Genomic DNA, 16,539 nt, shown 5'->3' with positions numbered 1-16,539 from the left:
AGAAATTTGGAATGGATACTGCTAAGGAAGCAAGTACTCCTATGGGAACCTTTTGCTATTTAGACAAAGATGAATCAGGAATAGAGGTAAATCAAACTATGTTTAGAGGCATGATAGGTTCATTGTTATATCTTACTGCGAGTAGACTTGATATTATGCAATCTGTATGTGTGTGTGCTTGTTTTCAAGCCAATCCAAAAGAATCATATCTTACTGCTGTGAAAAGAATCTTAAAATATTTAAACGGAACTGCATGTTTTGGACTTTGGTATCCTTCACGAGCATCCCCTAGTTTGATAGGCTATTCATACACTGACTATGGTGGTTGTAAAATAGATAGAAAAAGTACCAGTGGTACTTGTCACCTCTTAGGAAGTTCATTAGTTTCTTCGCACTCCAAAAAACAAGCTTGTGTGGCTTCGTCAACTATAGAGGCTAAATACATAGGAGTTGGAAACTGTTGTGCTAAAATTCTTTGGATGAAACATCAGTTAGAAGATTATAATATTTTTCTAAATCATGTACCTTTGAAATGTGATAATACTAGTGCTATTAATTTAACCAAAAATCCCATCATGTACTCTAAGACAAAGCACATTGAAATAAGACATCATTTCTTAAGGGATCACATAAATAAGGGAAACTGTGAGATAGAATATGTAGATACAAAGCATCAATTAGTTGATATCTTTACCAAACCATTAGCTAAAGATAGATTTTATGAACTCAGGAGAGACTTGGGCATATTAGAGATCTCTTAAAAATGCCAAAACTCAAAATCCTCCAAAAATCCGAAAATCAGCGCATCAATAATCGATTATCTTAGTCAATAATCGATTATTAGTCTCCCTTTAAAATTCCAACACATTTTGGAATAATTGATTATTGCACTCAATAATCGATTATCACTACTTCTAAACCAAAGTATCAAAACCATTCTGGAATAATCGATTATCACTAAAGATAATCAATTATCGGTTCGTCAGGATTCATGTTTTACACAACTTTTGAAACAATAATTGATTATCACATTCAGATAATCGATTATCATGCGTCGTTGGACCAAGATATTTCAAAAACTAGCCGTTGTAACGGCTAGATTTGCATTAAAATGCGTGCATTTGGCCGTTGGAGATCCTTCCCTATAAATGCAAACCACTTTGGTCACTGTTCCACTCTTTTCACACATTAAAAACTCAAGAACCCTCCATTTTCTCAAAAACCTTCAAGCTCCCTTTATCCTCCACATGGACAAATGGCTGAAGCATCTCGCAGGAAGATTCCTACCCGTAGAAGAACTGCATCTCGTGCTACTCAACCTCTAACTACATCTTGCACTGCATCCATTGAAGGTTTGATTTCAGATGAAGAAAGGAGATATGAATTCATCACTTTATGGAAAGACAAGCCTCTCATCACTCCAAAATTCATCAAATCTCAATGGTTTGTCAACTGTCGTTTTACAATTCATGTGTTACTAGCTGAACAAGGGGTAAAATTCTTCACAGAAATGCAGGGTACCTACTATCCTGACTTAGTACGAGCCTTCTACTACAACTACAAATTCAGAGATGGAGTGGGGTTTACAAAAGTGAAAGGAGTAGATATCATTCTGGATGATGATATCTGGGAAAATGTTGCTTAATTTCCCATTCATGATGGCACCTCTCCAATTCTAACTGCAGGTATTGAAGGATTTAAAAGAATATTTGCCTATAGATCATTTCTGAGAAAACCTGATTAAGAAATAGGCAGAAAATTGCTAGCAGGCCCTCTCAAAGTTGATGAGCGTCTTCTTCACTAACTCATTGTCTGGATTTTATGTCGCCGTGGTACAAATCATGCATAGTGTAGTGAAGTTGATCTCATGATTATCTGAGTTATGCTCAATCATATTCCTATCCACTGGCCAAGCATCATTCTTGACGCAATGCTCAAAGCGAAGCGGCTCGCTCAATATCCACTCCCTTATTCTCTGTTTATCTCTCGCATTTGTGAGTACAAAGGCGTGAACGTATCTGATGAACAATCTCATCAAACCATTGATGCCAACAAAATTGCAAAAAACTCCTTGAAACAAATGAAGTTTATTCCTTTGGGGAAAACTTACGTTCGCAAGGATGACATGCCACCTTCTGAAAATGAAGAGGAAGAAAGCCCTCCCATTGCTCCTATCCATCCTGTTGACACCAATATTGGTTCATCTAGTGGGGTTGGTGGCTCATCCTCTTCTCTAGAGGATCACATTTTAAACTTAAACCAGAGACTTGAAAAATTCTTTCTCATCTCCACTACTTGACATGAAGAGGTCACTCGCTTAATTAGAGGACTTGATTCTAAGATTTCTAATCTAGAAAATAAGTTTGACAAATATGATGAAGAAGATGACATAAGTCCAGAATTTTAGGTGTTTGTATCATTGCTATGGTTCTTTTTTTTTCTCTTGCTATTGTAAATTGGTTGATCTTAAATAAATATGCATTTTATTTATCTACCCTATGTAATTGAGGGGGAGCTTTTTCTCTTAAACTTTTTTCAAATGATTAAAACAGGAGAACAAAAAGTTTAAATACACAATGCTACTAACAAATTTACTTGTAAGATTTCTGATTGTAGATACTTTAAATATATTGTTTTGATCATCATCAAAAAGGGGGAGATTGTTGGCAAAAGTAGAAGACAACTTAAAATGCTGAAGCAAGATTTTGATGATTATAAAAGAAACCTAAAAGCCACCTGGAAGACATTATGAAGACAACTATTTTATGTTTAAAGTTATCTTGTAAAATGTTTAAAAAGCTTAGAATATCTTAGAATCAACAACCAGATCATAACTCTTGCATTTTTGTAAAAATCATTGTGATAATCAATTATCACCTCTGATAATCGATTATCTGTTCAAAGTTTTGTTTTAGAAAGCACACTGGAATAATCGTGATAATCGATTATCCCTGTCAGTTTGAACGTGACTATTCAGTTTTTGATCTAATTTTTGAAACTCCTTATTTAAAGAACAACATAGCTACTTCGAATTTACCTTTCTGAGAAGCTAGAGTGCTAGTGTTGTGACTAAAAGAGAGTTCTCTGAGTGTTCTCAAAAGAGCTTTGAAAAACCTAGTTTGGGTAGAGTGATAACTTTTCCTGAGATGATTTTCGAGGAGATTGAGTGCTGCTACTGTTGCTAAGAAAGCTAAGGTCAAAGTTCTCTCTGTGATTCAGAGAAAGGTGTTCATCTCTTGTGTCTTCAAGAGAGGTGTCTTCACGAAAGGTGTTTATAATGAACAATAAAGAAAATATGGGCTAAGCCCATATACATAATATTATAAGTAACATAAGATATTATAACTACTAGTATCTTAACAATATCTAAATTGTTTTTACAATGAATTATAATACAACCTTTATATATCGTTTGTTGAATATATATGCATAAGAAATTATGTTGGTCATAGGTATTCCTATATCATTAGGTTCCTTAGGGTTAGTTTTCTTATAAAATACCCTTCCTTTAGAAATACTAGGTGATGAAATATTAGTTACGTTATGATATATAATACCATTCTTCTTTTTGCTTTAGTAAAAAGTTAAGTGCATTAAACCGAAGAGCAAAAAAAAAGTGAACTTTCTTAACTCTAAGTCAATGACTACCTTAAGCCAAAATAGTTTCGTCCTTCAGCCATGGGAGTTAGCATTTTGTTTATAAGCAAATAAGTTACAAATTTTTTATTCTCTGGAAAATAAGATAATATTTTGGTTACAAAAGATAATAACAAAAACAAATATTACAAAGATAATAACTACATGATCTTTCATAATTGTATCTTATTAATAAAATTTAACCTAACTATTGGGTGAACTAAGGCCCAATTTCTAGCCCAGTCTTCTTAGTCCGTCTTCAAACGTCTCATGTGACTGTAAGTGGTAACTCGACCCATAGGCAATCAATAGTGAGGTTTACTAGTCTTTCACAAGGTCATACATCAGCTCAAATAGTATCAACAATGCATCTCAAGATGAATTTTCCACTTGCTAGAGAGAAGGTTGTGGCGATGAAGGTTAATCATAAGGTAGCTAGGAAGTTTTATGAGAACAATCAGAAGGCTCGTCGGATTACCTACTGCATAGCCGCTGTAACTAATTCCAACATCTCAGAATTAGATCCTTAGGTTGTAACATCCCTAAGGAATATTACTTAGAATATTACTTTTAAAGAAATATAGACGAATAATTAAAAGCAAAGTTCCACAAAGATATTAATAAACCTCATTTATGATCATAATTTCCCAAAATGCGGGAAAATTTAGAAAACTTTAATTGTAACATAATTCAAATATTCGCAATTACTTTATTACAAAATCTACCAAAGTTCAACATAATTAAAATTACATCAAAATTCTTTAAATAAAAATCCTTTCAAAAGCCCCAGAGAGACCTGCACTCTGCCTCTAAGCATTTACTGGCTCACTTGTCAAATCATCTGCTCCCGGATAATAAGTTATCTGATCATCATCACAAAGACACAGATAGGGTAAGTTATGCACACACACACACACACACACACACACACACACACACACACACACACATATATATATATATATATATATATATATATATATATATATGTCATGCATCCCAAAGAAAATAACATCACTAAAGTATTTCATTATTTTCAAATTACCTATCCCTGATCTCATAGTCCTTCATGAGTCATATGCATGAACTAGGTCTTGGGACTTCACTGTGCTCCCACGAAACTAACCCATTCATGGTCCAACCCTACGAGCCTATCCTGCTCATAGTCCTGCCCTACAGACTCCACGTCTGTAGTAAAACATCCAAGCCTTCCTCGCTCGGACCATGGCACACACGCAATCACCATACTATGGACTCCTCGCCCAATAGCAGCCAACGAGAACATAACAGTTCCTTGCCCATCGTGCGCCCGACGCATGTAATCACCATACTAAGGACTCCTCGCCACTTAACAGCCGACGGGAACTACACAGTTCCATGCCCATCACGCGTCCCACCATTAAGCACATCCCAGACCCCTATTGGACTTAGTCCTTCAAGCCCAAACACCACAAACACAAGCATATAATTCCTATACTTTAGGAAATAGCAAGCCAACAGTCCAAACATTGTGTATAAACTTGGCTTCTAGCCATTCTCGCTTAAGCCATGTGCCTTCACCCTAAGCGAGCACATTAACCTCGCATAAGCTGAATCATCTCGCCTGAGCGAGCATGAAACAGTGGCAACATCACACCATCTCGCTTAGGCGAGCTCGTCTCGCTTAAGTGAGTTGTACCTTCGCCCAAAAACACACAGAAACCTCGCTGAACGAGAATTCGATGCAAACTGCATCAGACCACAACAAAACCTCACTTAGGCGAGCCACCCTCGCCTAAGCGAGATTATCCGTCGCTTAAACACCAAAACACAAGAGGACAACATATATAGACCTCCCCGCCCGCATCAATCACGCATCTCAAATCTCTGTTACGAACCTCCCCGCTCGTAACTAATCCAGCATATCCTTGATCAAGCCCTCAAACCCATCCATGCAAATCTATATGCAATAGACCCTTGCCCATGCACTATCGCCTGGCGCTGCTAAAGCGCCACCAGGCGAAATGGAAGTGTAGACCGCTTGGCGGTTCCACAACACCGTCACGACACACAAAGCTTCCCTATTTCTAGTTATTGCCTGGCGGTTCACTCTACACTGTTAGGGGCTACACCAGTAATGTGACACTACTAGTTTTATGTACTCTAATTAAGTTCCTAACATCCAACAATTCAATTCTCAAACATCCAGAATCCAAAATATGCATTCATATATTTCATATACTTAAATTTACAACATCACAACTCATATGCATCATTCAAGTATAATCACACATCTATCCCTTTATAAATTCATATAAAACCATGAAAATAAAGTGTTATACCTAACACAATCATAGACAATCAAACAATATACAACCCAAAAAGAACTCATAACCATTGCCCCAAAATATCGCACGGACAATAAAATAGTAATGATGATAATAATAAAAATAACAATAACAACAATAATAATTATAATAATTAAAATATTAATAAAATGAAACAATAAAAATAAAAATAATGAAAATAATAATAAAATAAAATGAAACAATAATAAGAAAACAATAATACTAATAAGATAAAACAACAATAAAATAATAATAATAATAAAATAAAGCAATAATAATTATAAAAAAATCATAAATAAAATAAAAAAATTATAAAATTAACAATAATAATAAAATAGTATAATCATAATCATAATAAAATAAAATAAAATAATAATAGTTATAATAACAGTAAATAGTAATAAAAATAATAATAATAATAGTAATAACAATAAAAATAAAAATAAAAATAATAATATAAATAAAAATAATAATAATTATAATACTAATAATAATAATAATAATAGTAAAAGAAATGAAAAGAAAATAATAATAATAAATAATAATATTAAAATATAGTAAAATTATTAATAATAATCATAAGAATAATTATAATGATGATAGTAATAATAATAACAATATTAAAATAAATTAATAATAATAATATTAAGGAAAATAATAATAATAATAATAATAATAATAATAATAATAGTAATAGAAATAATAATAAAGATAAGAATAATAATAAGTAATAACAATAAAAATAAAAACAAAGATATTAATCATAATAATATAAATAACAAAAATAATAAAAATTATAATACTAATAAATTATAATTATAATTATAATTATAATAGTAATAATAATAATAACGTTAAAATAAATTAATAATAATAATAATAATAATATTAAGGAAAATAATAATAATAGTAATAATAATAATATAATAATAGTAACAAAAATAATAATAATAATTGTAACGTCCCATTTAATTAATAAGCGTAATTAAAAGAAACGCTACACATAAATAGTACAACAGCGCAGGCTTGGGATCCTTAACACTACCTCTACAAAACTAGGCACACCACGATGCCAACAAAAAACAGTTGAAAAGTCTAACAGTTGGAAGTAGAGTAATAAAGCGCAAAGCAATACATGGGCCATAGCCCTAAAGAAAAGCCCATTAAGAAATAAGGTACAGTCCACGCGGACTATGCAGCGGAACCATCACCTCCATGTTGTCCACGGGTGTTCCTCGCATCTGCTCACACCAACAAGTTGATGATCATTGCAAAAGAGAGTATCACACAACAGAACACACAACAACGAAAGTAGGGTAAGCTAGAGCACAAAATATTTCATTCATACCATCAAATATATTTTCACAATCCCCTATACACATATCAACTAAGCATGTTATGACTTTCCAAACAATACACTAAGACACGACTCGACTCATCCAGATACAAATAACCTAGTCGAATTCAGCGAATGCTTGCACTTAAGGTGGATACCTCTGTTCACCCCCGAGCTATGTGTTATAAGTGTTACAATGAATCAATTTCCCTTACCACAAGGTTAGTCCTTAATGAATTTCAGGCCTCTTGCTACTCTTACCATAGGAGTCAGTCCACTCTAGGTGAGACTAATCGACTCCTTAGAGCGTCAGGATGCAACCTTTCCTTGAATCCTTACCAAGTTATAAAGATGGGGCACCACCATGGACACCCACTAACAAGGGCCATGGAATTACATCCCGACCACTTAAGCACGACCCTGAAAGTCTCACTTAGAGACACCAAGTAATTACGCACTGACACAGACCAAACATAATCACACGGCGAAATAACATTCACCATGCAAGTATACATTCATCATGCTAACCTTTAAAGACTACACCTTTCTGGTTCCAGGTCCAACTCATTTCAATTCATCATAAACCATCCATGCATAAAGGATTTCCAACTCATCTTGTTATCATGCCTCTTTAATACCAACCATTTCATCAAAGTCTCATGCTAAGGTGATATCAACCCATTATTCACAATTCATGACTTACACTACTCATGCATACTCATTTCTCTCATACTTTCAGCACAGTACTTAAAACCAAGCAAGCATTCACCATACAAAGTCAAGAAAAAGATCACACATTGCACTGCCTCACCTAGCACCTTGCTCAGGCTGAAGGGTCTCGCTCAGGCGAGAGGCTCTCGCTCAAGCGAGCCCCCTTCGCCTAGGCGAGGGCTCGAAAAGGGGGAACAGTGGCTTCCTGCGTCCTCTCGCTTAGGCGAGCCCTCCTCGCCTGAGCGAGAATGTGGCTCGCGCAAGAGGAAACGCGTCGCCCAGGTGACACCTCGCGTAGAAAAACCCAGGCGAGCTCTTAATAGTCTCGCCTAGGCGAGACGTGCTCGCTTGGGCGAGAAAACCAGTGCTTGCCACTGTTCTCTCATGCTAAGTCTCGTAATAGATCTAAACAGCCAAAAAATTATATACTTCATAGGTTCACAACACATACAATACATTCCATGGCAAGATACAGCTACACAAGCGGAGAAAAAATAACAACAAAGTAAGGTCTAGCTTCCCTTACCTGGATAATGCTATATAGAAACCTCGACACCCAAACTGTGGAGCACAAACAGCTCTAGGAGCAGACTCTGAACTGGAAACAGTGAGCAAAAGTGGGTCATTACGGAACCCCGACAACAACTATGAAACTAGGCTAGAGAGGAAAAACTATGAGTTGAAGAGCACTTACGTGAGCAGAAGCGAGATCGCTAAACGGGGATCTGATTAACCTTCGGAACCCTAACGGAGGAGACGGTTGTGGCTCTAAGCACCAAGGAAGCGGATAGTCTGAAAGTGTGGAATGAGTCAATTAGGTCAGACTTGGGTGACTTTATCCTTTGGGCTAGCCCCTAGGCCCAACAGCTCAATGGCACCTCTTAAAACTTTAGGGCAGAAAATTGGGCCTTATATTCTCCCCAACAACAAAATTTTTGACCTTGAAAATTAAAGCTTACCAGGTAAAAAGGTGTGGGTGTGATTTCCTCATGTCCTCCTCCAACTCCCAAGTCGAGTCACCTGTCCTCGGATCCCATATGACTTTAACCAGGTGGACCGCCTTTCCTCGGCGTTCCTCAACTTTGCTATCCTCTAGAGCGATGGGTGGCACCTCCATAGTAAGGTCCTCTCTGATCTGTATATCCTCAACTCCCAACACATGAGACGGGTCGAAAACATATTTCCTCAATTGTGACACATGGAATACCGGGTGAAGATTCGCCAACTAAGGGGGCAAAGCTATCTCGTAAACCACCGGTCCAATCCTCCTCGTGATCTGATAGGGACCAAGGAACTTAGGAGAAAGCTTCCTTGAGCGGAGAGCCCTTCCCACACTAGTGGTTTGGGTCACCCTCAAGAACACATGATCGCATACTCTGAGAGGCCTGCATCCTATCTCTCATCATCCTGACTTTCTTAGTAGTTTGTTCTAACAATTCTGGTCCGACAATTACTGCTTCCCCATCCTGATACCAACATAGGGGAGTCCTACACTTCCTACCATAAAGAGCCTCATATGGCGTCATGTCAATGCTTGCATGAAAGCTGTTGTTATAGGTAAACTCAATCAAGGGTAGCACCTCATCCCAAGCTCCCAGGTGATCTAATATACACGTCTGCAATAAGTCCTCAAGTGACTGGATGGTCCTCTCGGATTGGCCTTCAGTCTGGGGGTGGTAAGCTGAGCTCACAGTCAACTTGGTACCCAAAGCCTCCTGTAAGGTTTGCTAGAACCGGGATGTAAACTATGCTCGAAGGTACTCCATGCAACCTCATGATCTCCTTAATGTACAGCTTGGGCCAACTTGGCCATGGACATCCTCAAGTTCATCGCCAAGAAGAGGGCACTCTTGGTCAATCGATCCACTATCACCTAGATGGTGTCATGTCCTCTAAAAGTTCGTGACAAATGGGTCACAAAGTCCATCGAGATGCTGTCCCATTTCCACACTGGTATCTCCAAAGGCGGAAGAATCCCACCGGGCCTTTGGTGCTCTACCTTCGCCTTCTGACAGGTCAGACAGGTTGATACAAATAGGGCCACATCTTTCTTCATCCCCTACCACCAGAAGGTCTCCTTGAGGTCTTGATACATCTTAGTCATGCCAGGATGCAAGCTAAGACGACTTTTGTGCCCTTCCTCAAGGATCAACTTCCTCACCTCTACATCATCAGGTACACAGATTCTACCCTGAAATCTCAGTATACCATCATTACCCAAGGCAAAGTCTCTAGCCTCATCCAACCCAAGTTGTTCTCTAACTCTGTTTAGACTGGCATCCAACAATTGCCTCTCTCTGATTTAGTCCAAAAAGTCACTAGAGATAGTAAGGGTACTACACCTAATGGACTTGGACCCCAACTCCACATGTAGCCTCATGTCCCTGAACTTCTCTAGTAGTTCCCACCGGGCCTTTGGTGCTCTACCTTCGCCTTCTGACAGGTCAGACAGGCTGATACAAATAGGGCCACATCTTTCTTCATCCCCTACCACCAGAAGGTCTCCTTGAGGTCTTGATACATCTTAGTCATGCCAGGATGCAAGCTAAGACGACTTTTGTGCCCTTCCTCAAGGATCAACTTCCTCACCTCTACATCATCAGGTACACAGATTCTACCCTGAAATCTCAGTATACCATCATTACCCAAGGCAAAGTCTCTAGCCTCATCCAACCCAAGTTGTTCTCTAACTCTGTTTAGACTGGCATCCAACAACTGCCTCTCTCTGATTTAGTCCAAAAAGTCACTAGAGATAGTAAGGGTACTACACCTAATGGACTTGGACCCCAACTCCACCTGTAGCCTCATGTCCCTGAACTTCTCTAGTAGTTCCACCTCCTTGATCATAAGTTGTGCAGCATGTACGGTCTTCCTACTCAAGGCATCAGCCACTACATTTGCCTTCCCTGAGTGATATAGCAGTTCAAAATCATAGTCCTTCAAGAACTCCATCCACCTCTTCTGCCTCGTGTTCAGCTCATTCTGATCAAACAGATACTTGAGACTCTTATGATCACTGAACACCTGAAATTGTGCACCATAGAGGTAATGCCTCTAGATCTTCAAGGCAAACATTATGGCTGCCAACTCTAGGTCATGAGTGGGGTAGTTACGCTCATGCACCTTAAGTTGTCTCGAAGCATACGCCACTGCCTTCTTTTCTTGCAACAAAACACAACCAAGTCCCAAATGAGAGGCGTCACAATAAACCTCAAAGGGCTTTCCCACATCAGGAATCACCAATATAGGAGCACTCGTCAACCTTCTCCTTAGCTCCTGAAAGCTCTCCTCACACTTGTCCGTCCAAGTGCAAGGTTGGTCCTTCCGAGTAAGCAGTGTTAGAGGCGCCACTATTTTGGAGAATCCCTCTATGAATCTCCTATAGTAGCCCGCTAACCCCACGAAACTCCTTATCTCTATGGCAGACTTAGGACTTTCCCACTTAACCACCGCCTCAACCTTCGTTGGATCCACTGCAATGCCTTGTGCAGATATCACATGGCCCAAAAACTGTACCTCATCCATCCAGAACTTGCATTTGGATAACTTGGCATACAACTGCTTTTCCCTCAGAACACCAAGCACTAACCTCAGATGTTCAGCATGCTCCCCCTAAGTCTTAGAATAGATGAGAATGTCGTATATGAAGACTATGACAAACTTATCTAAGAAGGGTCGGAAGATCATGTTCATGTAGTCCATGAACACTGCCGGAGCATTGGTCACACCAAAAGGCATAACCACGTACTCGTAGTGTCCATACCAGGATCTGAAGGCCGTTTTCTATACATTATCAGCCTTCACCAATATCTGGTGGTATCCTGATCGCAGATCAATCTTCGAGAATACTATCGATCCATGCAACTAATCCATCAAGTCGTCGATTCTCGGAAGAGGGTACTTATTCTTGATCGTCATTTTGTTCAACTGCCTGTAGTCCACACATAGACGTGAACTCCCATCCTTCTTCTTCACCAACAACACTGGTGCTCCCCAAGGCGAAGTGCTGGGTCGGATAAACTGCTTCGCCATCAGCTCCTCAATCTGTTTCTTAAGTTCAACCAACTCCGTCGGAGCCATGCGGTATGGAGCCATCAATACCGGACCCGTCCCCAGCACTAGATCAATAGAGAACTCCATCTCTCTGTGGGGAGGTAACCCTGGCACTTCCTCTGGGAATACATCTTCGAATTCCTACACCACTGGTATGGCGGACTCCATCTGTCCTCCTTCCACCTTTAGATGTGTGAAGATCACGAAGCACTAAGCACCACCTTGTAGTTCCTTCAAAACCCCTTGGGACGATAACAACTCAGGCTCCTCTGAGTTGGGGAATAACAATCTCTTCTCTCGGCAATCTATAAGAATGCGATTGGCAAAGAGCCAATCCATCCCTAAGATTACCTCAAACTCTTGTAGAGGCAGACAAATTAGGTTCACCTTGTACCTGCGTCCCTCTACCTCCACTGGACACCTAGCACATAAGGACGACGTCCTAACCAAACCCGACGCCGGAGTAGACACCGCAAGCTCACACTACAGCTCGCACACCAACGGACCCAACCGTTCCACACATGTATTTGACACAAAGGAGTGTGTCGCTCTAGAATCATATAACACACAGCATCTCATCCCAAAAATCACACAATAACCCATAATAAGGTTACCTGAGCCTACAGCCTCTGCTCTGATCATAGTGTAGACTCTGCCCGTCACCTGAGGCATGTTGCCTTTGTCCCTCCGCTGATGCTGGTGAGGAGTCTGAACTGGAGGGCGTATCACTGCCCTGGCAAGGTTGGGGCAATCCTTCCCAAAGTGGCCTTCCTTGCCATAGTTGTTGCACCGACGATAACTCTCCATACGTGGGCAAGCATTCCTCAGGTGAGGGCCTCCACATATGTAGCACTGTACTCGACCCTGCTAAGGGGAGAAACTCCTAGACCCTTGGGACTGGTGGTGGGCTTTGTCATACGACCTCCTCTGCTCCTCATGCCTAGGTTTGGACCTAGATGGTCCACCAATCCTCTGAGGCAGTTGTGGCTGTTGTGGGCGCTGGCCTTCTACCTCACGTTTCATCTTCTCCATCACTCTGCCATTCTCCACTAGAGCGGCAAAGTCCTTGATGGACAAAGGGGCCACCATCAAACAGATATCACTGCAGAGACCATTCTCGAACTTACGGCATCTCCACTCCTCATCAAGTGGTAGTGTATAGAAGCGACTGAGGTGCTTGAATCTCTCAGCATACTCTGTCACAGTCTTCCCTCCCTGGGTCAACTGGAGGAATTCCACCTCCTTGGCGTAACGGATGTTGTTTGGAAAGTACTCAGAGAGGAATCTCTCTCTGAAAGCCTCCCACGTCACTGGCTCATCTCTCTCCTCTGTGATGGATTTGGTGTTGATCCACCAATGCTCCACCTCCCCCGTGAGCATATACACAAAGAACGCCAGTCTGTTTTCTGTGGGGCACATCTTTGCATCATAGATGCGCTCCAGGTCCTTCAGCCATTGGTCTGTGGCGTCAGGACTAGTCTTGCCGTCAAACTTCGCCGGGTGATGCTTCAGAAAGTCTTCCAAGCTCCACTCCCTAACTGCAGGTCGTGGTTCAGCACCGGAGGCGGGTACAACCGTCCTATTCTCCTCTAGTTGGCGGAGGGCCTCCATATGCTGTCTGTGGGCATCTTCAGCAGCTAACCTAGCAGCTTCCATTTATTGCATTACAAAAAAGTTGTTGCTCAAGCGACGCTGCTTGTCGCTGCATCGATGCCTCATGCTGCTGCATCATCGCAGTACTCTGCTGTGTCATAGCTGCTACCATGGCTTTTATAGCTCTTGCGATGTCTGGTGCATCGCCCTGGGAGGATTGAGTGTTCCTACGATGAGGTGCCATAGCTCACTGGCACACAGAAAATCACTTGGTTAGGCTTGATAAGACAGGATTTTAACTAAACACTCAGAGAAACACAAAGAAAGCTAAGCGGACAATCCAAGTCCACAGACCTAAGGAATGATCGCTCTGATACCATAAATGTAACGTCCCATTTAATTAATAAGCGTAATTAAAAGAAACTCTACACATAAATAGTACAACAGCGTAGTCCTGGGATCCTTAACACCACCCCTACAAAACTAGGCATACCACGATGCCAACAGAAAACAGTTAAAAAGTCTAACAGTTGGAACTAGAGTAATAAAGCATAAAGCAATACATGGGCCATAGCTCTAAAGAAAATCCCATTAAGAAATAAGGTCCAGTCCATGCGGACTATGCAGCGGAACCATCACCTCCCTGTTGTCCACGAGTGTTCCTCGTATCTGCTCACACCAACAAGTTGATGATCATCGCAAAAGAGAGTACCACACAGTAGAACACACAACAACGAAAGCAGGGTAAGCTAGAGCACAAAATATTTCATCCATACCATCAAATATATTTTCACAATCCCCTATACACATATCAACTAAGCATGTTATGACTTTCCAAACAATACACTGAGACACGACTCGACTCATCCGGATACATATAACCTAGTCGGATTCAGCGGATGCTTGCACTTGTGGTGGATACCCCTGTTCACCCCCGAGCTATGTGTTATAAGTGTTACAATGAATCAATTTCCCTCACCACAAGGTGGTGGAGCTCCAAAGGTGAATGAAGAGCTCCATGGGCAGCGGATATGGATGAAGGAATGGAGGCAAGTTAGAAGGCACTTGCAAGCAATGGAAGGTGAAATAGGTGATAGGATTTCCTAATCTATGCTAGCCTAAGGAAGGTGGCTAGAGGTAGAGAGAGGAAATCTCTAGAAAGTGGTGACTCTCAAAGGCAATAGAGGGAGGAGTGCTCTCAACTCAAGTTTCATCTATTGCTTAAAATTTCAAGAGTGTCTACAAATGAGTGAAATTTTGGCTTTTATATGAAGCCATTTACACATGAGAAAGGAGAGCCTTTGGATGGAGTGGACCTTGATCTTGGCCCTTAGATCAAGCTTGGAGAAGGAGGCTTGATCTTGGCCATTGGATGATGCCTTGGAAAAGGAGGAAGCATTCCTAACCCTTGGATGCTTTGGATCCATGAGGTATAGGAAGAAGTGTTGACTTCCACTTAGTCCACCTTGGCTTTTTTGATAGCTCATGGCCAAATCTCCTATTGGGCTTAGTCAAGCCCAATTTTATCAATTGAACTACTCATTGCTTGACTTATTATTCTAGAAAGCAAAGCCTAAACAATGGGCCAATATTATTGCTATTCTATTGCTTTTTGAGAAACCTCTTCAAATCTTCACATTTTCTTTGGCCCATGTGAAGAGTATGAGAAGCCCATGTGGGTTTGGGCCATCTTGAATGAAGCCCAATTGGATCTTTTTTAGCATGCTCCTTGTTATTGGGCCTCTTGATGGGCTTGGGCTTGAAGGTGCATGTGGGTCATGTATTGGGCCTTGAGCATGATTTGGGCCTAGGCGTTGACCCAAGCTATAAGCCTTGTTGGGATCACATCATCCCCTCCCACTTGAAGAGGATCTGACCTCAGATCAAAAGGGTCATTTAAGGCTCACAACAACTAAAGCTGGGTTCCACCAGGATCAAAAACATATCTGCAACAGTCATCAAACAAAATTGGATTAAAATCATGAAGACCATGCAGTATAATTGATTGGGGAATGTGGGAAAGTGGGCTTATAAATTTGGAAAAAGTTGGTACTAGGCCCACTTCACAAGAGTGTCTTACACTTTGACTTAGATGATTTTTGAAATGAATTTTAAAGTCAAAGTGTGTTTTGGCACAATATGTGGAGGAGGATGAAATAAGTGAATAAGATGGAGAACAAAAAGGTTGAGAATGAAACAAAACAAAAGATTTAATAAAAAAGTGAGAAGAGTTTAAAGATGGGAGAATTCCCTTTGAAAATTAGGTCTTCATGGAAGGAATTGGTGAAGGATGGTACACCAAATCCTTAACAATGAGTTCCCTTAGGCTTGAAATACTCTTTAACTCTACCACTTTTGATTGTCGTTCAAGCTCACTCTCTTGTTTTATTTTCTCTCTTGCTTCAAATTCTTTTCTCTCATTCTCTTCTTTGGCTTTTCTAATATTATCCTCTTTTGCCTTTTCTTCTTCATCTCTTTTCTTTTTCTCTTTTATCTTTTTGTCCTCTTGTTCTCTTTTAGCACAAAGCTTCTCAAGCTCTTCTTTTTCTCTCTTCTTTTCATACTCTCGAAGCTTTTTAAGTTTTGCTTGCTCTCTCTTGTGTTTTTCTCTCTTTCTTTGTTCACTCAAGAGCAAGTCCAAATTGTGCTTAAAATCTTTTTCTAGTCTAGAAAACTTATCAAGATTTTGGATGAATGCATCACCTATGTCAATGATGTTTTCTATCACAGATTGTTGCTCTCTAGTTATCCTAAATGAACGGGGAATGAAATGTTTCCACATGCATGCTTTTAATTCAAAAAATGTGTTAATGCATGATTGTCTCCCCTTTTTCACTCTATACTGCCTCTCTTGCCACCACTCAAATGCACGTCCTATAAACC

General features: G+C 40.0%; 1 protein-coding gene across 1 annotated transcript; it reads right to left on the bottom strand.

Annotated features, from left to right (window-relative positions):
* Positions 1-12,930: 12,930 nt before the first annotated feature.
* Positions 12,931-13,719, bottom strand: LOC114188298. The gene has a single exon (XM_028076900.1). The coding sequence runs from the start codon at positions 13,717-13,719 to the stop codon at positions 12,931-12,933; it is 789 nt and encodes a 262-aa protein (XP_027932701.1).
* Between the last annotated feature and the right edge of the window lie 2,820 nt (positions 13,720-16,539).

The sequence above is a fragment of the Vigna unguiculata genome, chromosome 6 (assembly GCF_004118075.2).
Source record: "Vigna unguiculata cultivar IT97K-499-35 chromosome 6, ASM411807v1, whole genome shotgun sequence".
Taxonomy (NCBI): Eukaryota; Viridiplantae; Streptophyta; class Magnoliopsida; order Fabales; family Fabaceae; genus Vigna; species Vigna unguiculata.
The sequence above is the reverse complement of the archived record's forward strand: the minus strand, read 5'-3'. Positions and strand labels throughout refer to the sequence as shown.